Below are 24,442 nucleotides of genomic sequence, written 5' to 3' on the forward strand. Positions count from 1 at the left end.
GGTTCCTACGCTGGGCGGGGCGGTACGTCGCTCCCCGGTCCCCCGTAGCGCCTCGGTGCCACACACATCACCGCCCCCCGAGCGACGCGCGCCCCTGTCTTTTCGTTCCGCCGACGCACATCGCCCCCTTAGTGTGGGGTCTTTCGGTATCCCCATATCCCCACCGAGGGGCTTTGGGAGTCGGGGCAGATCCATTTAAGAAGACCCCCCCAACCCATTCTCCCTAGTGCTGCCCTAAGACCACAGATACTTTCTTCCCACCCCCACCAGACCCTCATTTCCAGCCCATTTATGGTGCCAGTCTAAAGGGGACCTAAGTGGGCCCAGCTGTGGGGCCGGCAGTCACAGCCCTATTTAAGCCCCGGCCGCAGCTTCTCACATGATGGGAGTGTGACTGCAGCAGCCCTGAGAAGCAGCATGGTGCTGGGCAGGGAGAAGCTGTCCCAGTTCTTTAGGCCCTATGGGGAGGTGGGCAGCAGGGAGAGCAGCCGGCTGCTACCCCAGGTAACACATAAGGGCCCCTATGCTGTGGGGTGGGACCTAACCCTGCTGTGGGGGGGGACCGTGGGGTGACCCCATGTCATGGCCCTGAGGGGGATCCCATAGGCACCCTGTTATGGGTGGGGGGGTCCCCATAGGGATCCTGGTTAAGGACAGGGCCCCTGGGAAAGCACATCCCTCAGCTCACAGACCTCCAGGGAGGAAAGGAGGTGACCCCACACCCTATCCTTGGGGTTCCCTATAGGGATAAATAGGGGTTCCTGTTAGGGGCAGGTGTTCTAGAGGAGCTCACCCCGTGGTCTTCCATCTTCATGGATCCCAGGAATGCCCCATGCCTGTTGTTTCCCTGTGCCACAGTGGGATGTGTGGTGTCTGTAGGAGCCCGCAGCCCCCTTAGGTAGGGTACATGGGGGGTATGAGGGCTGGGTACCACTGTGGGAGTGTCCTGGGGGTCTGTGGGCCCTGCAGTTGCTAAGTGGTTCTTCTGCCCCCTGCAGACGTCCCAGCTGGTGGAGCTGCCCCAATCCTCCAATGACGATGATAACATCTTGCTGCTGGGGGATGCAGATAATCCTGTGGCCAAGCATGACCCAGAGGAGTGGTGCGCTGCCTTCTGCAAGCCAAGTGCCTTCAGCCACTGTGTGCGGCACTTAGCCTTCCTCTGGAACCTCCTCTTCCTCTTGCTGGGCCTGCTGACCCTGGCCATAGGGGTCTGGGGGCTGCTGGCCAAGGGCTGGCTGCAGGGTGAGCGCTTGGCCCCGCTGGCCTCTGACCCCATGCTGCTCTTCGTGCTGGCAGGGCTGGGGGCCAGCACCGTGTCCCTGGCTGGTTGCCTGGGTGCCCTCCGCTCCAGCGCCTGCCTGCTACGCTTCTTCGTGGGGGCCACGTTGGCCTTTGTGGGGCTGGAGGTGCTGGGAGGACTGCTGCTGCTGGTGGCGCGGCAGCGGCTGCGGGACGCGCTGCAGGATGCCCTGCTGCTCTGCCTGCTGCGCTACCAGGAGGAGCCCGACCTGCGCTTCCTGGTGGACGAGGTGCAGCGCAGCCTGCGGTGCTGTGGGCTCAACTCCTACCGTGACTGGGAGAGCAACCTGTGAGTGAAGCCGGGGGCAGGTGGGGGCATGGATAGGGCTAGCAAGAAAGCATCAGGCACTCAGCACTTCTCCTCATATGTCCTGCAGGTATTTCAACTGCAGCGCGCCCGGCGTGCAGGCGTGCAGCGTCCCGGCCTCCTGCTGCCTGGATCCACAGCAGAACGGCTCCATCACTAATGACCAATGTGCCTTTGGGGTGCTGCACCTGGGGGACATGGCAGCTGCTGGTGTAGTGCACCTGGGGGGCTGTGTGGTTCAGCTGGGTGCCTGGCTGCGTGCACAGGCTGGAAGCATTACCACCGGTGTGGCTGTGCTGGTGCTGCTGGAGGCCACCGGGCTGCTCCTGGCACTGAAAGTGCTGGCAGACATTGCACCTGGAGGGGCACGAGGCTGAGGGTGTGCTGTAGGGCTGGAGAGGATACTGAGCTCCCTGCGCTCTCCTTCCCGTCCTCCTTTGTTGTACCTGTGCATTCCATAATAAAACTCTGAACCCTGCCTGGATCTGGTCTATCTCCTCTCCATCCTATCCTCTCCTGTGTGGTTGCACACCCTCACAGCACAGGTAGAAGCTTTCTGGCCCCAGATCATCACACCAGACTCCTGTGTTTATTTCAGGTTTTAATGAGCATTTCTCCAAGCTATGCCCTGCTATGTGGATGGGGCAGTTTCTTAAAAAAGCACAGCTATAGGACAGGTGGTGGTGGCCTAAGCCAGCCTAGATGATGCCATACTGGGCCAGCTCGTGCAGCTCCAGGTGACTGAAGGCTTCCCAAGGGCAAATCACGGTGATATCTGTGGAGAGCAGAAGCTGCGTCAGCACAAGTCCCAGCCTGCCGCAAGCCCTGCAGCAGAAAGGAATGGGGACCACATACCTGTTCCTAGCCCCTCCATGCCTGGGATGTCATCGCCAAACCTGCAAAGAAACCAGGTGTCTGTCCTCACTATGCATCAGCCCCGAGCAGCATTACAGGGGTGCCTTCAGGTGTGTCCCACACTGGGCCTCGGTGCTCAGCCCTACTCACCCCTGCACTCCTTTTTTGGGTGGCTTGCTCTTGAATTGCCGTGTCTGCCTCTGCTTGAACTTAGGTGGTCCTTTTCGGGGGGTGGCAGGTCCGCCAGTCACCCTGGTGGCTGACTTGAGCTCCGGTTTGTGGGGCTCCAAGCTCATGGCTGTAGCAGGGCTAGCAGCCTGCCCCGCGTCACAGCTGTCCCTGTGGCTCTGGTGCTGACACGGGGTGGTTCCTCACACCTGGCACAGGGAGGACATGGGGCACTGGGGTGAACCTTGGTGTAGCTGCAGCCATCCCAAGTGCAGAGATGTGCTGTGCCATCCGGGTGCCCTTGTTCCTACCCTGCCGTGAGCCCTGCAGAGCTGATCCGCTTTCCGGGCTGCTCTGGGGGTGGGCACTTTCCCACCCCTCCCTGGAATTAGGCCAGCTCAGACCCCACTAATCCCCTTACCCCAAAGGCAGCAAAGGGCATCCAGGGGGGCACACTGAGCCCCTGCACTCCTTGGGGCAATGCCTGCAGCCCTTTTCCCCCACTGCAGGTGGATGTGCACCAATGGGTGTCCCCACCATAACTGTGGAGATGGGCATCACAGGTGCCACTGTGAGTTGAGGGCAGTGCAGCTATGTGCCAGGAGTGAGCTGTGAGCTGCTCGCAGGGCTGGCTTGCAGCTGGATGATGCTCAGGTACAGCTCACAGGGCTCTGAGCGCTGTGGTCTGGAGGGGCTGCAGCTGATCCTGAAATCCCAGGGCAGCACATGGCTCCATCCCTCCCACGGGCATCCTGCAATCTGCCAAGCACTGGGGCTTTGTAGCACAGGCAGCTCTCACTGCCAGCTTGGCAGCACTCAGCATGGAGCCTCATCTGCAAGCGCAGGAGGTGAGCGTGGCTCCAGCTGGGCAATGCCATGCACTGCAGCCCCAGTGCCTCCAAGTCTGAGTGCTGTCTCACACATAGCAAAGCCATCACTTACCGTGCCCAAGCCCGGTGCTGCTCCAAATGACTCCCTGCAGCCTGCTCCACACGTCCTCCAAGTGCTCTGGGTGGTGGCTGGGGGCTGGCAGATTTATCCTCTTCGGGATAATAGGATTAAGTCCCTTCTTCTCAAATGGGTAATCTAGTGTCCTTCCCCAAGTGCCTGTGGGGAGGAGGGTGGGAGTATGTGCGTGCATGGGGAGGGGGTGTCAGGATTAACGCCACGGGGATGGGCTGTGTGTTAGCACTGCTGCCTCACCCCACAGAGCACGGTCTTGGAGCAAGGAACAGCTGCAGAGCACCCATGGGGATGTCCTGCATCATCCCTGGAAGGGACACCCCTATGCTTCGAGCCACTGCACCATGAGGACAGGGATGGGACCATAGCCAGCAGAGTGCTCAGGGCAGTGCTTCATAATGGTGCTGACACCAAGCACAGCATGCCCACACCATCCCTGTCTCCATTCCAACCAGGATCACAAAACACAAGGGTCACCAGCTCATCTCATGTGTCACTGAGGACACCTGAGCACAGACAATCTGAGGGCACTGCAGGCTCTGCTTCATCAGCCCAAAATGTGGTGGAAGTGGCCCACTGCCCACTCTGCCCTGCTGCTTGGGAGTATCACTCCAAAGCCTCCTGTAATCCCAGCACTAAAGCAATTACAAAAAGGTATAATCTGAGCACACTTTAATTGAACTTCAGCCCCTTCCACTAATGGCAATTAGTTAGATTTCAGCAAATAGGATTAGATGGATCCAGAGGTGTTTCATATGAAGCTGGCAGAACCGGCCTCTTTTACAGCAACGGCCAGTGCCCTGTTGTTAATTAATGCTTCTAGACTGAGTTCAGTCTAGAACTGAGAGTCATAGCGAATGCCACTCAGGAGCAACTCTTGGTGGCACTCGGTGCACTGGCTGGATGGGGTGAGGTTCTGTGTGTCATCCGGCCGAGGCTGTGCTCAACTGGGCAGGATTTGGTGAGGTGATGCCTCAAGGTGAAGTTTAAGGAGTTTCAAGGCAGAGATGAATGAGGAAGCAGCAGCATTGTGAGGAGCTGCCCTTGATGGGACATTGCAGGGCCCACGTGCTCCAGCTGCACGCTCCCCCCTGCACCCAGCAAATCCTACAGCATTGGGAAAGGGCTGGAAAAAAAGCCCGCCCCCTCCAGACAGCGGTCACAGAGAAGCCCCTAAGAGGCTTAGTGTAGGGTGGGGAGGACAGTGTGACACCACAGCCCATCTCCGTCACCAGGCTGCTGTCATGCTGCGAGGATGAGGCAGGAGCAGTGGGAAGGACCCTGCCCTTAGCAGGGATTTTCAGCCTCGGGGATAGAAGCACGGAGTGGTGACCACGCCTGCATCGTCAATGCTGGGGCTACACGTGGGGTGCACGTGCTTGGTGAATCCCTCCAGTCTGATGCAAACAAACACTGTAACTAAATCCCCATCTCACAAACCAACATCCAAAAGCCCACAGATACGCCGTGTCCCAATCCTCTTGTCCCGGGGAGACTCCTGGAGCTCAGCAGGAAGATCCTCACCAGTTTTTGGGCTGTGGACAGGGCTCAGTCCGTCCCCATGCGCAGCCTGATCTCCAGCTTCAGGACCGCTTTGATGCTCTCATCCTGCACGTGCTGCTCCACGGCCGCCAGTGCCCGCTCCCCACCATCCCCATAGTGCTGCAGCAGCTGCTCCACGTACTCGATCCAGACGCAGTTGTGGCAGCCGCTCATGCAGCAGTTGGTGGGCGGCGGGAGCTCAGGGGGGTGTGGATAGGGGGTCTCAGCTCCCTGTATGGCTTCCCCCTCACCCTGGGGGGTTCCCATCTGGCAGTCGCTTCTCGGGGTGTCTGAATGCTTCCCATAGCTGCAGAAGGTGCTGGGGTGGGGGGCTCTGCGCTGCTGTTCCTGCAAGGGATGGCTCTGTGGTGGTGCTGGGTGGGTGGGCTGCCCCCAGCACTCTGCCCTGAGTGATATCCCCCCCCACAGCACCCTGGGGCTCTGCTACACCTTCACACAGAGTCCTCTTCCCCCCCCCGACCAGCCCCATACAGTACTGGGCCCCTGGTGCAGCCCTCGGACCCGCCATTAGAGCCCTCAGAACTCGAGTGCAGCCCCAAAACCCCTCGGTGCAGCTCCGAGAGCCCCGCTGCAGCCCCCAGACCCCCATTGCAGCTCCCAGACCCCCACTGCAGCCCCCAGAACCTTCAGAGCAGTTCCTAGAGCCCCTAGAACCCCAGTGCAGCCTCCAGAACCGTCATTACAGCCCCCAAATTCCCCATTGCGGCCACTCCCCAGCCCCCACCCAACCGCCGACCCCCTTCGTGTCTCCCCAGGCCCCTCCTCCGTGCTGCAGCCCCGCCCCGTCCCCGCTCACCTCCCGTCCCCGCCCCGCCAGACCCCGCGCCGCCCGCGCCGCCCGCAGTAACATCCCGCCGCCGTGCCCCGGCAAAGGCCCGCCCCCCTTCCAGTTCCGAGAGACGGCTCTCTCACCCAATGGTAGCCCAGCTTCTAGGCAAGGTCAGCCAATGAGAGTGCGGCAGCGGAGCAGAGCCAATCGGAAGAGAGAGGCGGAGCGGAGGCGTCGGAGGGCAACCGGAAGCGGAGGCAGTAGAGGGAGTGGAGAGCGCGTGGGGAGCAGCGGGGCCATGGGACTGGGGAGAAAGAAGGGACCGGGACCGGGAAAGGGACAAAGAAAGGGACAAGGACTGAGACCGGGACATGGAAAGGAACAGGGACCGGCCCCGGGAAGGGGCCCGGCCGCCGCCACGCCACGCGGCAGGTCAGTGCCCGGTGCGGTGGGCTCGGGCAGCCTCTCAGGGCCGGCTGGGTCCCGCTGAACCGGGCTCCCCGATGCCCCATCACAGCCCATACCGTTCCCGTTATCCCCCAGGAAGGAGAAGGCGTTGGTCAACCTGAAGCCCAAGCACCCCGACGAACAGGAAATCCCCTTCCGCCTGCGGGAGCTCATGCAGAGCCGTGAGGCTATGAAGCACCCCAAAGCCCGGGCAAGGCGGGCAGCAGGTGGGGGCCTGCATCCTCTAAAATGTCCCCAGCCCAGCCTGTCCCTGCCTGTAATCTTGCTGTCTGTCTCTCCTAGAGAAGCCACAGCGTCCCCAGGGGACCGAGGCACAGGAGGACATCCCTGTGCCCAGGTTCCGTCGGCGCAGAGGGGAGTCGGAGCGCTCCTACGTGTGCCGCATGGAGCGGGAGGTGCAGCATGTGCTGGTCCTCAGCAAGAACCAGGTGCAACGGGAGCCTGAGAAGGAGGCAGCAGCACCGCAGAAGTCTCAGAGAAAGAAAGAGTGAGAGCAAAACCAGCACGGCTACTGAGGCAGGGCTGGGGCAGCCAAGTCCGTGCTCTGATTCTGAGACCCAGCTCTACAGGGCTGGATCTGAGTCCAGCCCTTGGAGCAGCTGTACACTCCTGATGCTAGGCTAGTCAGGGGAGAGCAGCAGAGCTTGACTTTCAAGGGGATTCCACGGGGTAGAAGCTCTCTTCCTCTCTGCAGGTTGTAAGATAGCTCTTCAGGTTTCAGAACAAGAAGCTGGACAAACTGCGGAAGAAGAAGGAGGAGAAGAAAGAGGCTTTGCTGGAGAAGAGCCTGTTCCAAGGTGGGAATGGCGCAGGGAGGCTGACTGCAGCGACCCATGTGCAGAGGTGGGAGCGGCGTCCTCCCTGACACCAGGTTCTCTCCCAGACCCAGTGGCATTCGGTGAAGTCGTGACAGAGCCACCCACCATCACCTCACGGCCCCGCAGTGGGGGTCCCACTGAGAAGGTGAGGTTTTGGGGGCACGGGGCTCTGTGCCTGTCTCTGCATCCCTGACCCATCCCATCTCTGCCTACAGGCCGGTCGGAAGCGGCTCCTGCTCACACCTCACCTGGGCCAGAGCCGGGCAGCCCCCACTGTGCCAGTATCACTGGCTCGTCAGCGCATCGTGCAGGAGGAGCGAGCGCGTGTCATCCAGGCCTACCGGGACATCCAGAGGCGCAAGCAGCAGCAGCGGGACGCGGCACGGGGAGGCACCCAGCCTAGCAGTGGGGTACCAGGCTGAGCCCACCTGTCCCAGTGAGGGAATGCAACCCCTGGACCCCCGTGTGGAGCAGCGTTTGGATTGTACTGCCCTTGTGGCGATCAGCTGGGCGCACAGGCAGCAATGGGGACATGAAACCCTGGGACTCAGTGGGGACTGTTCCCACTTTGCTGCCAGTACAGAGACCTGTGCCCTTCCCAGCACCTCGGAGTGGGCACCCTACAGAAGGCAGGGGCATACCTATGAGGTTATGGGGCCACGGACCTGTTGTAGTAAAAGTGCTGATAAATGCTGACGATGTGTGCTTGTTTGTGCCTCCTGCACCATCCCAGCTTTGCTGGCAGTGTGCAGTGGCTGGGAAGGAACAGCGCTGCGTGCCAGCAGATGGCACTCCCAGCCTGCAGCACCCATGGCATTGCTGTCACCACAGGCTGGCCTGGCAGTGCTGGCACTGCACATCCTCTGGTAGGGGCAGGACCCTCTGCTGGATACTGTGCACGACCATTTCCTGCCCTGGCTGCAGTGAGGAGGGCAGCAAGCCGAGCCCAGAACACAGCATTTCTTATGCTGAGTCCATGTTCACCTGCACAGTGTCACTTTCCTCCATCATCACTCTCACCCCTCGGACTCGTTGCATGAGCCCGCAGTCCTCAGCTCCCTGTGCTTTCAGTATCCCCAGTCCACATTCCTGCCAGGCACCAGGATCGCTGCTGGGACCCCGTCCGTGCCCCGTGCAGGAGATGACAGCCCGTCCAGCTGCCCCCGCTCTCAGCCTCAGGGCTGCAGATCGCTCCCAGCACAGCGCAGCCCACGTGTGCCCGTGCGGCCGTTTCACCTGCACAGGACAAAGGCAGCGCTGTTCCTCAGCCCCGTGCCGCACAAAGCGCTGCCTGTTGGAGCAGGGCCGCCCTGCGGCCAGCACTGGCAGAGACCGGGGGCTCCGGAGGGGCTGAGGCCGCCGGCAGCACCGGAATGGCACAGCCCAACCCAGCCCTGAGTCCTTGCACGGGGCTGAATGGGAACAGTGTCTGTGCACCTTGTTTATAGAGAGACTGCTGTCCCCAGGGCTGTGTCACCCCAGGATGGCTGTGCTGCTGGCTGGGGACCACAGTGTGCCTTGCGCAGGTCGGGGCAGCTGTGGTGCACCCAGCTTAGCAGAGGGGACGCGCCATGTGCCATGCAGTGCCAGGAGGAGGGCAGGCTGCGGCAGCCCCGGAGACCTGGAGCTCTTGGTGCTGCCTGGAGACGTCCCCACAGCCAGCTGGCACCAGGTAAACATGAGTGATGCAGCACAACCCCAGGGGCACAAGCAGCGCCTGATGGGAGCCTGCTCCAACTGCACATCATCATCTGCTCTGGCACCTGCTGTGTCATGACAGGGCTGCGCCATGTCCCCAGTGCCAGGAGCATCCCGGGGAGCAGGGGGATGTGCCTGCAGGGCTGGGACACGGTGTGTGCTGAATACTTGCACATGGTGCCTTCAAGGAGACTGGGTCACCCACCTCCCCCAGCCAACCACTATGGAGCCATTTCAGCCCTGAATAATTCATAATGCTCCCGTTGGCTCAGCCACAGGCTTCCTGCCCGCAGCAGAAATCGCTGCAGAAAAGAAAGGCAATCTGAGCAGAAGCTGCCCCTGACCTTGGCATGTCCTCTGCACCATGCTACCTTCTGTAGGGTATCCATTTGCCCGTTCTGGCACAGCTGCCCTATCTGCACCCTGGTCCCAGTGCAGGAGCATGAGGCCACTTGGGGCCATGCTGGGGATCCACAGTGCCACCAAGGAAGGGAGGAGGGGCTGAACACAATGGCACAGAGGTGGAAGCCTTTGGCTGATGGATGCAATGCAGCTGGGCACCCCATCCCCATCATACTACAGGACCACATAGGAAAACTCACCTTTATTGGGTCTGACCTTAAAAAGGGGAGAGGAACAGAGGAAGGAGGGGGCTCAGCTCCATCCCAGTGCCCTGAATGTGATCCTCAAGCCCTGGCATGGAGACTGGGACAAGGCACAGATCAGGCAGTCAGAGCCGCGGGGAGAGGCCACTGGGAGGTGAAACCCAGAGCACCCCCATGTCCCCCAGTGACAGGGGGAGCGAGGCACAGCAGGAGGGTTCAGAGAACTGGGGATGGCTTGGGGTGCAGTGCCCTGGTCTGGGCACAGCAATTGGTGAGGTTCATGAGGTGCAGCCCTGGGCAGGCACCCCCACGCTGCTGGCTGTCCAGCAGCAAAACATCCCCAGTCCACAGGGGACTGGTGTCCGTGCATGGTGAAGGCAGTGTCGGGACAGCATGGGGTGGCAGTGGGGAGCTGGGCAGAGCAGGCAGCCTGCAGTGCCACAGCCAGGCAGCATGGTGCAGGCTGCGGGGCTGCATCCAGATGTTCCCAGCTCAGGAACTGGCTCCAACAGGGTCAGATGCACCAGGCAGGGAGGCATAGTAGGGTCACGGCTGCGCCAGTGCTGTAGGACCTGGGCTTCACCACCGGTTCCTGCTGTATGGGGACAGCACCTGCAGGCACAGCAGGATGGCACTGGGCAGTACGCTGAGCAGCTCAAAGCCATCCCCACCCGGCGCCATCCCCACCTCTGCCTGCATGGGAAACTGCAGCGTAGGCAAACTTTGCACCCTGACTCTGGCCAGCAGCCCAGCACCACTGCCCCCTCCCTGCTGCTTGTTGCTCATTAACCCACCTGGCTGCCCCGAGCATCTCGCTGTGCTGCAGCGTGTCGGGCCTGCACGGCGAAAGCATCCTCGGCTCGCAGTGTGGAGCTGGCACTGCTGGCGGCGGTGGCACGGGGCAGGATCACATCATAAGGACCTTCACTCTGCAAGGGCATAGGGGAATGTAGAGGACTGGGAATGCTCCTGGGGAGCTCAGCAAGGAGGGGACCCACCCCAGCACCAAGCATCCCAACCTGATGTGAGGATCAAGTGCACCCTATATACCTTTATCTGGCCCCATCCCAGCCACCTGTTATTGATCAGCTCGGTAAAAGCTCATCTCCATGTGGAAGGCACTGGTGCTGCCCTTACCGTCCCCTTGTGCATCAGAGCCATCTCTGTGGGCTGGTAGACGCTGGTCAGCAGCTGCCCATTGTAGCCGCTATACGGGGACACCGGCTTCTTGGCTGCAAAGAGACAGGGACGGTGAAAAGGCTGAAAACACGGGCCTCGCTCAGCCGCCCTACCTGCGAGCTGGGCCTCGTTAGCAGCTTAATGAGCCGACAGCAGCCAGCTGCCCTATGCCCTTCCCTGGGGACGTCCCTGGGGTTTGCATCACTGCAGGGCGGGAGGGGCACCCCCAATGTTATTGCAAGTTCTCTCGAGTGCTGTCACCTCACTGACGCTGCTTCCACTAACGAGCAAAGAGCCAACCCAGGGCGGAGGGCCGGGAGCCGTGGGCACCCCACGCTGGGGAGGGGAGCGCGCCCGGAGCAGCTTGAGCTCAGCCCCAACTGGTACACCCAGCCCGGCGTGTTTTTGGGAGCCACAACAATGCGGGCACGGCTCCCGGCCGCTGGGTGGGTCGTGGCAGCAGACGTCTCACTGTGCTGTGCTGTGCCGACCCTGCAGCCCGGTGCCTACCGAAGGAAGGCTCATCCATGGAGAAGGCTTTGTTTTCTACAAACATGCTCTGCGACTTCTGCTCCTTCAGGATGGTCTCGTAGCCCACCCCACGCGTGGGGTACACGTCGTCCTCGTAGCCTTGCTCAGAGCTGCGCCGCGTCACGTGCGTCACCTCGGGGATGACGTAGAGGAGGATGAAGGCGTAGGCGTTAGACACCAAAGCGATGGCCAACGTGGGGTCATCCCAACCGGGCTTCTTGCCCACGTGTTGGTTTCCATAGAGGTACATGGCCGTCCATGCCACCCAAATGGCCATGGAGAGGCCGGAGGTGGCCAAGATGAAGACGCCGTGCTTCCTCCAGCGCGTGTAGCGGCCGCACAGGGTTGGCCAGGCGGTGCCGAAGGCAGCCACCAGCAGCACCATGACATAGATGAGCGCCATGACGAAATCAGCTTCCGTCAGCCCGCAGGGGTCCGTGGATCCGCCCTCCTGCCGGGCCACCGTGATGATGAGCCACTCGGTGTTGATGATGACCTCCACCAGTGCCAGGAGCAGAGCTATCGCCAGCGTCACCCAGCCTCGTGGGCCACGGTTCCTCCGCGCCAAGAAGTTGAGGGCCACGGCGTGTGCCAGCAGGCAGGAGAAGCAGAGTGCGAAGAGGACACCGAAGAGAAAGCGGCGAGAGGTGCAGGTGGAGAAATCTGGCCCCACGATGAAGTCAAACGTCAGGCAGAAGAGCCCGAAGGTGCCCAGCAAGAAGAAGGTCTGCGTGGCCACCAGGCTTTTCTTCTGGGAGTCCTCCACAAAGGGCAGGCTGGCCACCAGCACGATGGTGAGCACGAAGCTGGTCACGGCACCCAGGCTGGCCGCAGCCTCCAGCACGATGCCCCATGCTGCTGACAGGTCACAGAGGTTGTAATAGAGCGAGGAGAGGTCCTGGCTGCATCCTGATGGAGGGGTGCTCTGGGCACGGCCCACGGGCAGCAGAACCAGCAGGATGCAGGCAGCTGCTGGCACTGCAGCACCCATCCTGCACGGCAGGTGGGTGCCAAGCGGGGATCCACGGACCCTGTGGGGAAGAGAAGCATTACAGAGCTGGGAGCAGGAGCTGGTGCTGCTTGTGCTGTCTGCAGGTGCTGGAGCATCTCTGTGGCAAGTGATCAGCTCCCGGTGAGCCCGCCCCACCACAGCCCAAAGCAGCTCCAGATCAGAGCAGGCAGACATGCATCTCCTGTCACCTCCTTGCCTGGATGCAGCACTGTTCATGTGGGCCTCCTGGAGGAACCGAGCATGGGTCTGGGCTGGGAAGCAGAGCTAACACTTGGAGACACTTGGGGCTACATGCTAGCGTGGCTTTGCATGCCAGCTTGTTCCTCTTTTTGCTTCTCCTGGCCCACTTCCCTCCTGTGGCTCCGGGCACTGACCCACCACGGGTCTCGTGTCTGACCATGCACGCCAGCGCTCCTGGTCACATGCAGCCGCAGCCCGGCATGGCAGTGTGGCACGGCATGGCACAGCACGGCGTTGCCCTGTGGGTACGGGGTCTGTTCCCACTCCCAGCCCCAGGGAGCGCAGTGCCGGTAGCAGGGGATGAGGAAGGAGAGGGGCGAGCTGCAGCCCCTGCGCTCCCCTCTGGGAGGAAACCGGGCAAGAAAACAGCAACAAGGTCACTCCGGGGCTCAGACAGGGGGGTGTTCCAGCCCCCAGCTCACTGCCTCCGCTTCCAAAACCCCCGCCCTGGGGGACCCGAAGGCCTTCAACCCACTCCCCTCCCGGGGCCCCGCAAACATCGGTATCCAGGCTCCGCGGAGCCCCCCCGGCCGGGACCTCCCGTCCTCGATGAGGACACCGGGGGACTCATCCCCTGCCGCCCCCGGCCCGCGGCGGATGGGGACACCAAGGGACGGGGTTCCGCCGTCCCTCCCAGCGGCACCGAGCCGGTTCCCCCACACCCCCGACTCGGGCTGGTCCCGACTTTCCGTCCAAGAGAGCCCGTGGGGCGCACGGCTCCCGACCGTTCCCGGTGTCCTTCTCCTTCTTGTTCCCGGTCCCGGTGTCCTCCAGCCCCGCACCTTTAACCCCTCCCGTCCGGCTCACCGGCTCCAGCGCCCCGTGTCCCGTCGCTCCGCCGTGCCGTGCCGTGCCGTGCCGGCGAGCCCCGAGCCCGCGGCACCGTGCGCGCCTGCCCGGCCCCTCCCCGAGGTGCGGCCGCTGCCCGGGGAGCGCGCCCGGGGCCGGCCGGGACCTGTCCCACCGCACCGAGCACCCGCAGCACGGGAGCGGGGGAGCAGGTGGAGAGGAACGGGGACCGTCTCCCAAAACGGGAGGACCGAGCGCCGGGTGGAAGCGAGCACAAAGCGAACTCGAGCACCGGTGTAATGAGTTGGCGGGGTCTCAGCACAGTCGGGTGCCGGGGTCACAGCACGCCGTGCCGGAGCAGCATCACCCCGAGCTGTAACTGCAGCCGTGCAGCCCCGGGCGGGGGCCCGAGGGGCCTCCCGGAGGAATGTCAGCTGACGGCTGAGCCCTTGGCACCGCTCTCGGGTGAGCCTTTCCTACGGGGGTTTGGGGCTCGGTGGTCCCAACAGCGGGGCTGCACCCGTGTCTTGGTCATGGCACCCCACAGCCACTCCATCCTTGGCTGTGGGGTGCCATGACCAAGACACGGGTGCACCCCTTGAGGCTCAGGGCACCCATCGCTCTGCCAGTCCCGGAGGAGGTATCCAGGCGGGCCCTGCTATTTTGGGAGGGTGAAGCAAGACGGTAAAGGATGCAGCCGAAAGTTCACCGTGCCTCTGGCGGGTCCTCCCCCAGTCCGGGTTGGTGTGAAAACAACCCGAGGAGCTGAAGCCGGTGACACCACTGCACGGGGAGCAGCACCCACAGCCACCGTCTGCCTGCCTCCGCCTGGCTACCAGCGCCGCACCGGGGCAGGATCCTCCCTCCCCGCTGGGAACGCACACGTGTGTGCATTCACACAAGCACTGAGCAGCGCTGAGCGCCCTGCAGAGGGGCTCCGCTGCCTCCCCGCCTCCTGCCACGACCTCTGTGTGCCTCAGTTTCCCCAGGAAGTCGAGTTCTGTCTAGGAGCGAGGCCCCGCTTCCCCACCGCCCCCGCTGCCCCAGCGCCGGGCTGCACAGAGGCCGAGCTGCACGCGGCTTCCTGCAGTGCTTCCTTCCGCTGCACAGAGCAGCCCCGGCCCCGCAGCCCCCCGTTCCCACCGGCTCCCATCCCACGGTGGCTGCTCCATGGAGCCCGCACCTCCCATACCGGCTGCTCCAACCCACGCCGCACACCCCTGCTGTTTCTCAGGAGGTGTTTTTGAAGGTCCTACAAAACCCACAGCAACACCCCTCTGTGGGGTAAGCTGGCTGATACAGCTGTATGCTGGGGCGTTCGGTGCCTGGCACGGTGTGAGCGAGGGCAGAGCCCGGCCCTGGTGCCCTGCTGTGCCGGGGACTGAGCCCTCCATGGCAGCACTGCCGGATGTCTCCCAGCCCCGCAGCGCTCGGCACAGCCAGGAATCAGAGCCAGGCTTCTGAGCAGGACAGGAGCGGGCCCGTTCCGAAAACATGGGCACGCCGGGCGCATTTTTTCCAGGCTTACCTCTCTGCAGAGCCGCAGGGCCGAGCTGACGGCAGCACGGCGGCCGAGCCCCAGCTCACCTTGGTGAAGGTGAGGGCCGTACCTGGGGGCCGAGGGGGGGCCACGTGCTCACCCTGCCCGCCACCTCTGTTTACGCCGGGGCTGGAGAGCTGTTTTCCATCTGAGCTGGTTCTGTCCAGAAAGGAGCCCCTCTCTGCAGGCGGACGCGGTTAGCACGTTTCCACCTCCCTCTCCAAGTAAATAAGCGCTGGGCGAGGGGGGGCTGGCGGCAGCCCTGGCCTCCGCACACGGGGCCGGCGCTTGGGTTCAGTGCTGCCCTTCCCAGCCAGGCCCTCGTGCCCCCCCCCCCACCAACCCCACGGTGCGGCCCCTGGCTGGGTTATGGGGTGGGAAATCCTGCAGGAGGGTGTGGGGCGGCGGGAGGTGCTCACCGCTGGGTTAATGTCTAATCCGGTCCCAGTCCTTCTCTCCTGAAATGCCAGAATTAATGGAGCGAGCACCTCCCTGCTACCACCCACCCCAGCAAGGCTGGGGCTGAACCCTGTTGGTGGGAGCAGGGCAGTGGGGGCCAGATCCCCCCAGTGTAATGCAGGAGTCAGCATTGTGCCCAGGGCTGCAGAGTGTGAGGAGCATTGCCCTGGATGTGTGCCTGTACCCAGGTGGATCAGCCCCACATCATGAGGTCATCCTGAGTTCATCTTATGTGCAGTAGGGGCAAAGGTACGTGGGCATCTTACTGTGCCCCATCCCACCACAGTGCTGGGCTCAGACTAGTGGGCGCAGGGTGTTGGGTTGCTCTCTGTGCCCTGCTTGGGGCAGCCCAAATGCTCCAGGGCCAGCCGAGCCCCCAGCCCTGGGGCAGCTCCATGGGTGCTGGTTTATGTGGAATTACAGTGGAAAGGCCGCTCTGTTTGGGGGGGGATTATAGTAAGGACCTTATGGGAGAATTAGGATGGAAAGTGGGGCAGGCAGGGCTGTTGCTCGAGACCCGGCTGCTCCCACGGGTCATAGGGTGCCAGCTCCCTGCTGCTGCCCGTGCCAGCTCTGCTGGGCGTCCTGTCCCTGCCCTCTGGTGGCAGCTGGGGACAGGCAGGCTGGCACTGCCCTGGCTGCTCACTCAGCATTGCAGCAGTGTGGTGGTGTAAGCGAGAGTGTGGCTCTGGGCTGTGTGCGTGCCACGCGGCGGGGACATGGGTGGGAGCCGGGTCACACGGGACTGCAGCACCCCGAGGGCACCAGGCTGAGCAGAGGGACTCGTACGGAGCCAGACCCACGCAGCATTACAGACTGAACATCGGAGTTTATGCAGGAGAGCCCAACCCCATCACATTGCCTCCTCCCCGGGGCTGCAGAGCTCACCTGGGCCCAGCCCTCGGTGCAGGTTTGCTGCGTTGTTGGAGCTGGAGAGCAGCTGTGAGCTCCCACCACCCCCAGCACCGCAGCTCTGTGTGTGTGGGCACAGCGGGGCAGCATCCCTCGGGCATGGTCCCACTGGGTGCTGGGTGAGCACCGAGACCCCCGGCTGGTGGCAGCCCCCTGCTGAGCACGCCGTGCCCGGTAGCTGCAGCGGGCTCAGGGTTGGGGGCACAAAGCGGGCGCCGCTGTAGCGGGGGCCATGCCACGTGTGGGCACACAGCACCTCGCTCACGGCGCGGCGGAACGTCTCGCTGACAAAGCAATAGAGGAAGAAATTGAGGGTGGTGTTGAGCATGGCTGCCATGTTGGCGATGTCCAGGGCCAGGTGCACGCGCCAGTCCCTCTTGACCGAGGCCACGTAGAGGTGACACATCATGACAGCGGTGCGGGGCGCCCAGAGCACGATGAAAACGGTGGTGACGGCCAGAAGGAGGGCCGTGGTTTTGCCCCGGTGCGGCCAGCGGCTCCCAGAGCGCCCGCGCTGCTTCAGTTTGTGGATGATGACGGAGTTGGTGGCCAGGAAGATGCTGCAGGGCAGGAAGTAGATGGTGACGCAGTGCACCCATTTGAGCACTCTGTCCAGTGCGGTGGGTGGGTCAGCGTCACGCCAGGCGTCCAGCCACCAGTAGAAGGGGATGCCGGTGGCCAGAGCCACGGCAAAGACAGCGGCGATGATCCTGCGGGTGCGGCGGGGGTAGGAGACGGCGCGGTACCGCAGCGGGTGGCACAGGGCCACGTAGCGATCCACGGTGAGCAGGACGGTGACCCAGATGGAGGCGTGGTTGGCTGTGAACTCCAAAACGTTGACGATGTGGATGAAGGCGCGAGGCACCGCCCGTGCCAGGATGGCCGTCTGCAGAATGAAGCCCACGAAGATGATGAAGACTTGGGTGAGGATGTCGGACGTGGTGAGGGCCAGCAGGTACCAGTATGACGACTTCTTGGTCCTCGTGGCCAGGCGGGACAGGGCCACGGCTGTCAGGACGTTCACTGGAGGGAGGGGAGCGGTGCCAGATGGGTGGTCAGACCCTGGGCTCACAGCCCCCCGGTGCCACGCTCAGCTCCACAGCGCCTGGTGGGGTGCAAGGGGGGCTGGGGAACTATAAATATCGTGGTGCCATGGGGATTTGTAGAGCTGATTAATCCCTTCCGTGTGTCAGCCCCAGCAATGGAAATACCGTCTGTCCCCGCTGCTGTGGCACCCACCGATGGGGCTGGGGTTACACAGAGGTGAGTGGCACTGCGGGGAGCATAGAGACCCCACGCCCCAAAATCTCTGGGGTCAGGCGGGGAGCTGCAGCTCTGCCCCTTCAACCCTGGCAGCCCCCAACCCCTCACCTGGCAGCCCCAGGCCCAGCAGGACACTGTAGTACACGACAGGGAAGATGCCAACCATGCAGGGCGACCGCTCCGGCTCCGGCCATGTCACCGCCGTGCTGTTGGGCACCGGGACCATCGCCCTCCACCACGTCTTGGCTGTGGGGGGACACGGGGAGACTCAGAGGGGTGAGGGCACCGCCGACGGGGGCATGGCATGGGGACACCGGGGTGGCTCAGCTCGCCCCATCCCTGATGGCGCATTTTAGAGCTGTAGGACACGACGCTCTCGGGGTCATCAGGGTGGTCAAGCTGCCCGATGTGATCGTTGTTTATCTCCCCTGGCCCCGTTTTATCGACTCGAAGAAAGCTGGCTTAAAACAAAATGTCCTTGGGCGGCTGCCGCGGGGTTGGGGACATGGCTGGTGCCCGGGGCGCGGGGCCAGGGGCCGGGAGATGGCAGTGCCAGGGGGTGGCTCCGCACAGCCCCATGCGGCATGCGGCCCCGCGCCCGACCCCATTCACAAACCCCCGCCCCGCGCCCCGCGCTCCTATTGGCCCGAGGGCGCCAGGCTGCGGCCAATCAGAGAGGCGTCCTCCGAGAGCGGGGGAACGCCGCACCCGAGCGCTGCGTTGTGATTGGTCGGAATCGTTCTAAATTAGCATTTCCCGCGGGAAGCTGGGTCCTAGTGCCGGGGCAGCGACGGCGGGAGTCGGGGGGCGGCATGGAGCCTTGGGATCCTGAGACCGGGAGGGCCGTGTCCTAGCCCGACCCCTCGTACTGGCCCCATTCCGTCCCTCCGTGGCCTCTATACCGCCCTGGCTCAGCTCAGCTCCCGCTGCTGCTCTCAGCCCTGTATGTTCTCGTCTGTCCCCCCGCCCGGGGGGTCCAGGCCCTCAGCGCCCCCCAACTGCCGAGCTCGGCCAAGCCCCGACGGCTCCGGGACCAACGGAGCATCGCGACCCCCGCGCCAAGCTCCACCCGAGCTCCCGCTCAGCGCCTGCCCCCAGCTCCCCGCAATGCCTGGGGTTGGGCCGGGAGGGGGGACAATAGGGGGGTCCCCATACTTCCCTCCCTGAGAACCTTGGGGGCTTTGGCCCTTTTTCCCAGCATGGACCCGAGCAGACCCCCAACCCCCGGGGCTGTGTGGGAGAGAAGAGTGATGCTAATTAACTGAAAATTAGATCTGGCTAATCAGCGAACCCAGTCTCTTTGTGCCCCCCGGGAAACGGGCATCGATCGGCTGCTGCAGGATCATATTAACCCTTCCCTAGCCCTGAGCCCTTTACTCTGCAGAAAGGGGCTGTGCCTGCTGGGAGGGGTCCGGTCCGGGTCCTTCGCCCCCCTCCTCTACCCGAGGTCCCACTCCTGTGCCCGGTGGGCTCTCACCTTGGTGGCTTTCGTGCCACCTTCTGGGCGTGCGGTGCCACCTTCAGTGCGTGTCTGTTCCCGCTGATAGCCGCAGCATGGCACAGCCCCTGGGGTGCGTGGAGACGCGGGGCGGAGGGAGAGCGGCGTGGGCAGAGCCGCGAGATGGGATGGCTCCGAGCTTCGCTGCTGCCCCCGAGCCGCGGATGGGGGCCCCTGGGGAGGCTGAGCTTCGGGGACAGAGCTCATCCCCACCCCAGCATGACAGGGACGGTGCTCTGGGTGCAGCTTGCTCCCATGTCACCATGCAGGTGCACAGAGTTTTGCTCACCTAGAGGCTCAGGGGAACACAGGGGCTGACACTTTGCTGTCCCTCCCGCAGCACAGGCTCCTTCCTTGCCTCCAGGACAGATGGACACAACCTCATCTGAGCCAGGTCTGGTGTTATCTGAGTGTGTACGTGCATGTGTGTGTATTCACACGTGTGTATCTGTGCCCATGTGTGTACTACTCCAGTCCCCTCCCTCCTGGAGGCCATGCTGCAGGGAATGTCTGCTTGTGCCTCAGTTTCCCCAGCAGCACAGGGATGTAGGAGCTGCCGGTGGGGACACTGATGTCCCCTGCTTGCAGGAGCTGCCTGGCACAGGTCTGCAGTTCACAGAGCCAGTGCAGCAGCTTCTCCATCCCATGAGGTTTAGAGGCTGAACACAGCCTGTGCTGCCCTGCCCTGTGTCCAACTGAAGGGTGACAGCCCCTGGCCAGGCACAGTGGGGGCCCTGCAGGACGGAGCCATGCTGGCACAGTGCTGCCAGGCACACGCTCCCGGCAAGCTGTTGTTTTGCAGGCAGGTGGTTAAATGAGGCAGCAGCAGATGTGGTGAGCCATTAACAGGCTGTGCCGCTGTGAGGGCCCCTCGGCCCACATGGCTCTTGCTCCCCATTGCAGCAGGAAAGTGCACTTGTACTGTTTGCTCTGTTTGTGCTGTGCCTTGGGTCACCCACCTTGCTAGGCTGCAGAGCTGCTGGCTGGGCACATCCAAGGGGCCAGGTGCTCTGTATCCCGTCCCCTTCTGTCCCTGCTGCCCCCCACGAGGGTCTGGGGAGGGCTGGGAGCGCAGCACGCAGCTGATGGGCAGCTCATCTTCCATCCCACCTCAGTGGAGCAGAGCCAGACGGGCAGCCTACCCTTGAGCTGCAGCCACATCTGCCCACACTCAACATCTGGAGACCCCATTTAATCCCACGCTCCTCTTTCACCCCCCGGCACCAGGCTGTGCTCAAGGATGGAGCTCCTTATCCCCCATCCCCATCCTCCTCCAGACACTCTGGATTTGGCCCCTGTCCTCAAGTGCCCTCCCCGGCATGAGAACACCCCCGGCTGTGGTGGCACCGTGCCGGGGCCGGGCACTCTGACGCAAAAGGGGCAGATGGGCTGAGCACCCCCTGCTTGGCCACAGCCTCCCTATCCTGCGGAGAGTCCCGGCCAACGCCACAGCCATCCTGCCCTGCTGCACGCACTCCTGGCCTTTGTGCCCATGCACTCCCTGTTCTCACAGATCTTTCTTGCACCGAGCCGCCGGGTGCCACGCTGCCAGCAGTGGGGCTGGGAGCGAGCGTGAAATGCTCGGCAGCCTCGTTGAATTTGTGCTTCACTTAGCAGCTTAACACCAAAGCTGCAATAACTCTGATGCCAGCGCTAATCCCATCAGCTCAGACAGCTACTCGATAACAGGGAACTGGCTAATATTCCCCTGTGTGGCTCCAGCCCGAGCAGGGCACGCCACTGCCACACACTGAAGGTCACAGCATTGTTCGATGTTGTCTCCTGGAGGGGTGGCCCAGCTGCCTAACAGACAGACTGAAATCCCATTCCTATCTCATTCTATCCTCACCATCCCACCTCTATCCCTATCTTCATCTCATTTCTGGTGCCCTGTGCCACTGCAAAGCCCTGCACGAGCCGTCGGGGTGGGCGAGGGGCCAGTGAGGGCCGGCACCGAGCACTCGTGCAGCGCACGCAGTGTCTTGGCTGCAAAGGCTGGGAAAAGGGCAGGCAGTTCCTGCCGGCAGCCCGATGCCATGGTGATGGGAGGGCGAGGGCTGCCGCCGCCATGAATACCCATGAGGTGGGGGAGCCGGGAGGCTGCACGCACTGTGCCCTGAATGCAAAAGCCCCAGTGCGTCCCCGCAGCACAAAGAGCCGTGGCTGCGCACGGGGCCGGCGCGGTCCGACGGCAGCGAGCGGCAGCGACCCCACATTGTGCCCGGGGCTCGCTGGAGCACGACGCCCTGGGACGTGGGGCTGGGGGCCGGGGTGGGATGGGATGGATCGGGGCTGGAAGCCGTTCCCTTGGTAACGGCGGGTCCCAGTTTCCACCAATCGATGTGGCGGTGCGGGCTGGGGGGGCTCGTGGCCTACATAAGCGCCCGTCGGGCACCGCGCGCCCCGGCAGATGCGAAACGATGGCGAGGCTGACGGGCACCCGGCCCCCAGCTGCCCGCCGCTGGGGCTGCGCTGCCACCGCTTTCCTCCTCCTCCTCCTCACCGTGCAAGCTGGTAAGGGCGGCGGTGGTGGGGGGAGGCACGGAGGGGTCCCTGGGTCCCCCAACTGTTTGTGCTGTGGCGGTGATTTAGGGCTGAATGCGGCTCTCCGGCAGACATTGTGCCGTGGGGGGGGATGGATGTGGCTCCTGGGTGTGCTGTGCCCCTCGGGGAGGTCCGGCTGCCCAGCGCAGGGCTCGGCACTGCGGGCATTGCGGGGCAAGGGACTGCGATTGCCTCCTGATCCCTGCTCAGCTGGGCTTAAGCCGGCACTGGGATGGGTAATCTGCGGGATTGCCAGACGGCCAGAAGCAGATTGGAGAGATGGAGCCAAATTCATCAAGATGAGCTGGGGAGGAAGTGGGAGGTGTGCCAAGCATGTGGGAGGGCGAGGAGCAGGAGGAAGGCTCCCTGTACCCACAGGAACAGAGCTCCCTGCAACACTCTCCCTGTGGATGGGAGGTGTGGGTTCATGGCACCAGGAGGAGGCAGGGATCACGCTGGGAGCAGGCACGGTGTGGTGCCATCCTAGCAGCATCCACTACTGCAGTACTGGGGCCACTGGTACCTCAACCTGCAGGGATTCCCAAAACCTACCTCATATGCCCCCCCATGTCGGCCCACTTGGGAGGGCTGGGGTTTGGAGGAGTTCTCAGGGCACTCTCTGACCATAGGGACAGGAGAGGACTGGCAGCCCGGGCTGTGTGCCAGCGTGCCTGGCACAGGGCCATTTCCCAGCACGTCCCAGCTTGGTACATGGTGGTCTCAGCCCTTCTGCTGCAGAAAGGCAGCTTGTTGGCTCCCAAAGACACAGCTGTCCCTATGTCCCCTTGTCCTCCCCACATACCCTTGGCAGCAGCCAACCCTTTGGCACTGTGGGGAGCAGAGGGAGGATGCACACAAAGCAAAGCTTCTCCAGCACCCTGTTAGCCACACATCCTGCCCTCTTGTGCCTGGTGCTGGGGCACAGCAGTGGGACAGCAACACCTCCCCACAGCCCAGAAAGCTGACCTTGGCGGCGATGCCACTGCGGCCACCATCAACCACTCACTGACGCTGCTGCAGAGGCTGCAGGAGCTGCTGCAGAATGGCAACAGCAGCGACTCGGTGCTGCGGGTGCGCACGGCCGCCTCTGATGAGGCCAAGGTCTTCCACACCCACCAGCTGCTGCTCAGCCTCCAGAGTGAGGTCTTCGAGGGGCTCCTGCGCAATCAGAGTGTTGTCACCCTGCATGAGCCGCCTGAAACTGCTGCGCTCTTTGAGAAGTTCATCAGGTGCGTGGGGAGCCCAAGGGATGGGGATGCCCATGGGAGGGATGCCGACAAGGAGGGAGGTGTTCCTATGGGGACAGTGGGAACTCCAGGGGAAAGGGATGCCCAGAGGGATGCTCCCTTCAGTTCCACAAGGACCCAGTGGGAAGGAGACATCAAGAGGGATGGAGCCAACTGGGTAGGGTGTCCCAGGATGGGGATGCTGGGAGGGATGTAGCCAAGGAAGGATGTCCTCTCAGGGGCCCTATGGGATGGGAAGGATGCAGCCAAAGAAGGACGATGCTCTCTCAGGGACCAGTGGGTTGGGAATAGAAACAGAGAACAGCAGTGTCACCACCCCACGCTCCACTCCAGGTACCTGTACTGTGGAGGGGTGTCCCTCCTACTGCACCAAGCCATTCCCCTGCACCAGCTGGCCAGCAAGTACCGGGTTTGGGGGCTGCAGCGTGGCGTGGCCGACTACATGAGGAGCCACCTGGCCAGCGAGTCGAGCCAGGGCCACGTGGTGGGCTGGTACCACTACGCTGCACGCATCGGGGACACGGCGCTGCAGGAGAGCTGCCTGCAGTTCCTGGCCTGGAACCTGTCGTCCGTGCTCGGCAGCGCCGAGTGGGCTTCGGTCAGCGTGGAGCTGCTGCTGCTGCTGCTGGAGCGCTCCGACCTGGTGCTGCACAGCGAGCTGGAGCTCTACACCGCTGTGGAGGCCTGGCTGGCCCGGCGGCAGCCCGAGGACGCTGTGGCTGAGCGGGTGCTGCGTGCCATCCGTTACCCCATGATCGCACCCAGCCAGCTGTTCCGGCTGCAGACGCAGTCAGTGGTGCTGGTGCGGCACTACAGCGCGGTGCAGGACCTGCTCTTCCAGGCCTTCCAGTTCCACGCCGCGTCCCCTCTGCACTTTGCCAAGTACTTCGACGTCAACTGCAGCATGTTTCTGCCCCGCAACTACCTCGCACCCAGCTGGGGCTCCCAGTGGGTCATCAACAACCCGGCACGGGATGACCGCAGCACCAGCTTCCAGACCCAGCTTGGGCCCAGCAGCCACGACTCCGGCAAGCGGGTGACCTGGAACGTGCTCTTCTCTCCACGCTGGCTGCCCGTCAGCCTGCGCCCCGTCTACTCAGACTCGGTGTCCAGCGCCATCCAACCGGTGCGCATCGAGGACGGCCGCCCGCGCCTCGTTGTCACCCCGGCCACCAGCAGCCCCGACTTTGCTGGTGTCAGCTTCCAGAAGACGGTGCTGGTGGGTGTGCGGCAGCAGGGCCGCATCTTTGTTAAGCATGCCTACAGCTTCCACCAGAGCTCGGATGAGACGGCTGACTTCCTTGCCCACGCCGACCTGCAGAAGCGCACCTCTGAGTACCTCATCGACAACGCCCTGCACCTGCACATCATCATCAAGCCTGTCTACCACTCCCTCATCAAGGTGAAGAAGTAGTGGAGCTGTGGGCACGGGGCTCTGCCTCTTTGTCCCCTCTCTGTAGGTAGATGGGGCCTCTCCGCTGCTTGCCTCTTCCTGCTGTCCCCACTGCCATCCCTGGGTGCCTGTGGGGAGCACAGCGAATGTGCAACCACGTGGCATGGGGACACAGGGACGGCCCCTGCAGTGCCACCTCTGCACCGACGTGGCTGGAGCTTGGGGTGTGGTGGGATGGGGGTCCAGCTGCCTCCCCCAGCAGAGGACACTTGTGGAGCACGGCGCCTTGTTCCTGCCTGGGTGTCTTTCACCTCCTTCC

General features: G+C 63.2%; 7 protein-coding genes across 10 annotated transcripts; 3 read left to right on the forward strand and 4 right to left on the reverse strand.

The window, feature by feature from the left end:
• Nucleotides 1–149: 149 nt before the first annotated feature.
• On the forward strand, nucleotides 150–2,082 carry TSPAN10 (tetraspanin 10). Its single transcript, XM_010721494.4, has 3 exons — nucleotides 150–504; nucleotides 999–1,591; nucleotides 1,680–2,082. The coding sequence occupies exons 1-3, from the start codon at nucleotides 418–420 to the stop codon at nucleotides 1,984–1,986; spliced, it is 987 nt and encodes a 328-aa protein (XP_010719796.2). The 5' UTR covers nucleotides 150–417; the 3' UTR covers nucleotides 1,987–2,082.
• A 111-nt stretch (nucleotides 2,083–2,193) lies between these two features.
• Nucleotides 2,194–3,713, reverse strand: PDE6G (phosphodiesterase 6G). Its single transcript, XM_003211487.5, has 4 exons — nucleotides 3,575–3,713; nucleotides 2,615–2,841; nucleotides 2,465–2,505; nucleotides 2,194–2,384 (listed from the first exon to the last, which is right to left on the reverse strand). The coding sequence occupies exons 2-4, from the start codon at nucleotides 2,758–2,760 to the stop codon at nucleotides 2,308–2,310; spliced, it is 264 nt and encodes an 87-aa protein (XP_003211535.1). The 5' UTR covers nucleotides 2,761–2,841; nucleotides 3,575–3,713; the 3' UTR covers nucleotides 2,194–2,307.
• Nucleotides 3,156–7,909, forward strand: CCDC137 (coiled-coil domain containing 137). Its single transcript, XM_010721493.3, has 7 exons — nucleotides 3,156–3,203; nucleotides 5,914–6,359; nucleotides 6,471–6,601; nucleotides 6,678–6,882; nucleotides 7,110–7,192; nucleotides 7,279–7,358; nucleotides 7,429–7,909. Exons 1-7 carry the CDS (start codon nucleotides 3,156–3,158, stop codon nucleotides 7,633–7,635), a joined length of 1,200 nt encoding a protein of 399 aa, XP_010719795.2. The 3' UTR covers nucleotides 7,636–7,909.
• Nucleotides 3,595–6,054, reverse strand: OXLD1 (oxidoreductase like domain containing 1). Of its 2 annotated transcripts, XM_085240116.1 has the most exons (3): nucleotides 5,955–6,054; nucleotides 5,120–5,485; nucleotides 3,595–3,739 (listed from the first exon to the last, which is right to left on the reverse strand). In XM_085240116.1, exons 1-2 carry the CDS (start codon nucleotides 6,006–6,008, stop codon nucleotides 5,144–5,146), a joined length of 396 nt encoding a protein of 131 aa, XP_085096242.1. In that variant the 5' UTR covers nucleotides 6,009–6,054; the 3' UTR covers nucleotides 3,595–3,739; nucleotides 5,120–5,143. The 2 variants fall into 2 exon arrangements, with proteins under 2 accessions (XP_085096242.1, XP_085096241.1); XM_085240115.1 differs by lacking the exon at nucleotides 3,595–3,739 and having other exon boundaries at nucleotides 4,251–5,485.
• Nucleotides 7,910–9,500: 1,591 nt separating the features above from the next.
• GPRC5C (G protein-coupled receptor class C group 5 member C) lies at nucleotides 9,501–15,111 on the reverse strand. Of its 3 annotated transcripts, none has more exons than XM_085239967.1 (5): nucleotides 14,796–15,111; nucleotides 11,206–12,257; nucleotides 10,654–10,748; nucleotides 10,311–10,445; nucleotides 9,501–10,128 (listed from the first exon to the last, which is right to left on the reverse strand). In XM_085239967.1, the coding sequence occupies exons 2-5, from the start codon at nucleotides 12,215–12,217 to the stop codon at nucleotides 10,096–10,098; spliced, it is 1,275 nt and encodes a 424-aa protein (XP_085096093.1). In that variant the 5' UTR covers nucleotides 12,218–12,257; nucleotides 14,796–15,111; the 3' UTR covers nucleotides 9,501–10,095. The 3 variants fall into 3 exon arrangements, with proteins under 3 accessions (XP_085096093.1, XP_085096095.1, XP_085096094.1); XM_085239969.1 differs by lacking the exon at nucleotides 14,796–15,111 and adding an exon at nucleotides 13,286–13,695; XM_085239968.1 differs by lacking the exon at nucleotides 14,796–15,111 and adding an exon at nucleotides 13,261–13,394.
• Nucleotides 15,112–16,104: 993 nt separating this feature from the next.
• Nucleotides 16,105–18,360, reverse strand: GPR142 (G protein-coupled receptor 142). The gene is made up of 2 exons (XM_010721492.3): nucleotides 17,550–18,360; nucleotides 16,105–17,201 (listed from the first exon to the last, which is right to left on the reverse strand). The coding sequence occupies exons 1-2, from the start codon at nucleotides 17,665–17,667 to the stop codon at nucleotides 16,120–16,122; spliced, it is 1,200 nt and encodes a 399-aa protein (XP_010719794.2). The 5' UTR covers nucleotides 17,668–18,360; the 3' UTR covers nucleotides 16,105–16,119.
• Nucleotides 18,361–21,344: 2,984 nt separating this feature from the next.
• On the forward strand, nucleotides 21,345–24,442 carry BTBD17 (BTB domain containing 17). The gene is made up of 3 exons (XM_010721486.4): nucleotides 21,345–21,453; nucleotides 22,436–22,712; nucleotides 23,064–24,442. The coding sequence occupies exons 1-3, from the start codon at nucleotides 21,360–21,362 to the stop codon at nucleotides 24,142–24,144; spliced, it is 1,452 nt and encodes a 483-aa protein (XP_010719788.4). The 5' UTR covers nucleotides 21,345–21,359; the 3' UTR covers nucleotides 24,145–24,442.

Source organism: Meleagris gallopavo, chromosome 20 (assembly GCF_905368555.1).
Source record: "Meleagris gallopavo chromosome 20, MGAL_WU_HG_1.1, whole genome shotgun sequence".
NCBI classification, from domain to species: domain Eukaryota; kingdom Metazoa; phylum Chordata; class Aves; order Galliformes; family Phasianidae; genus Meleagris; species Meleagris gallopavo.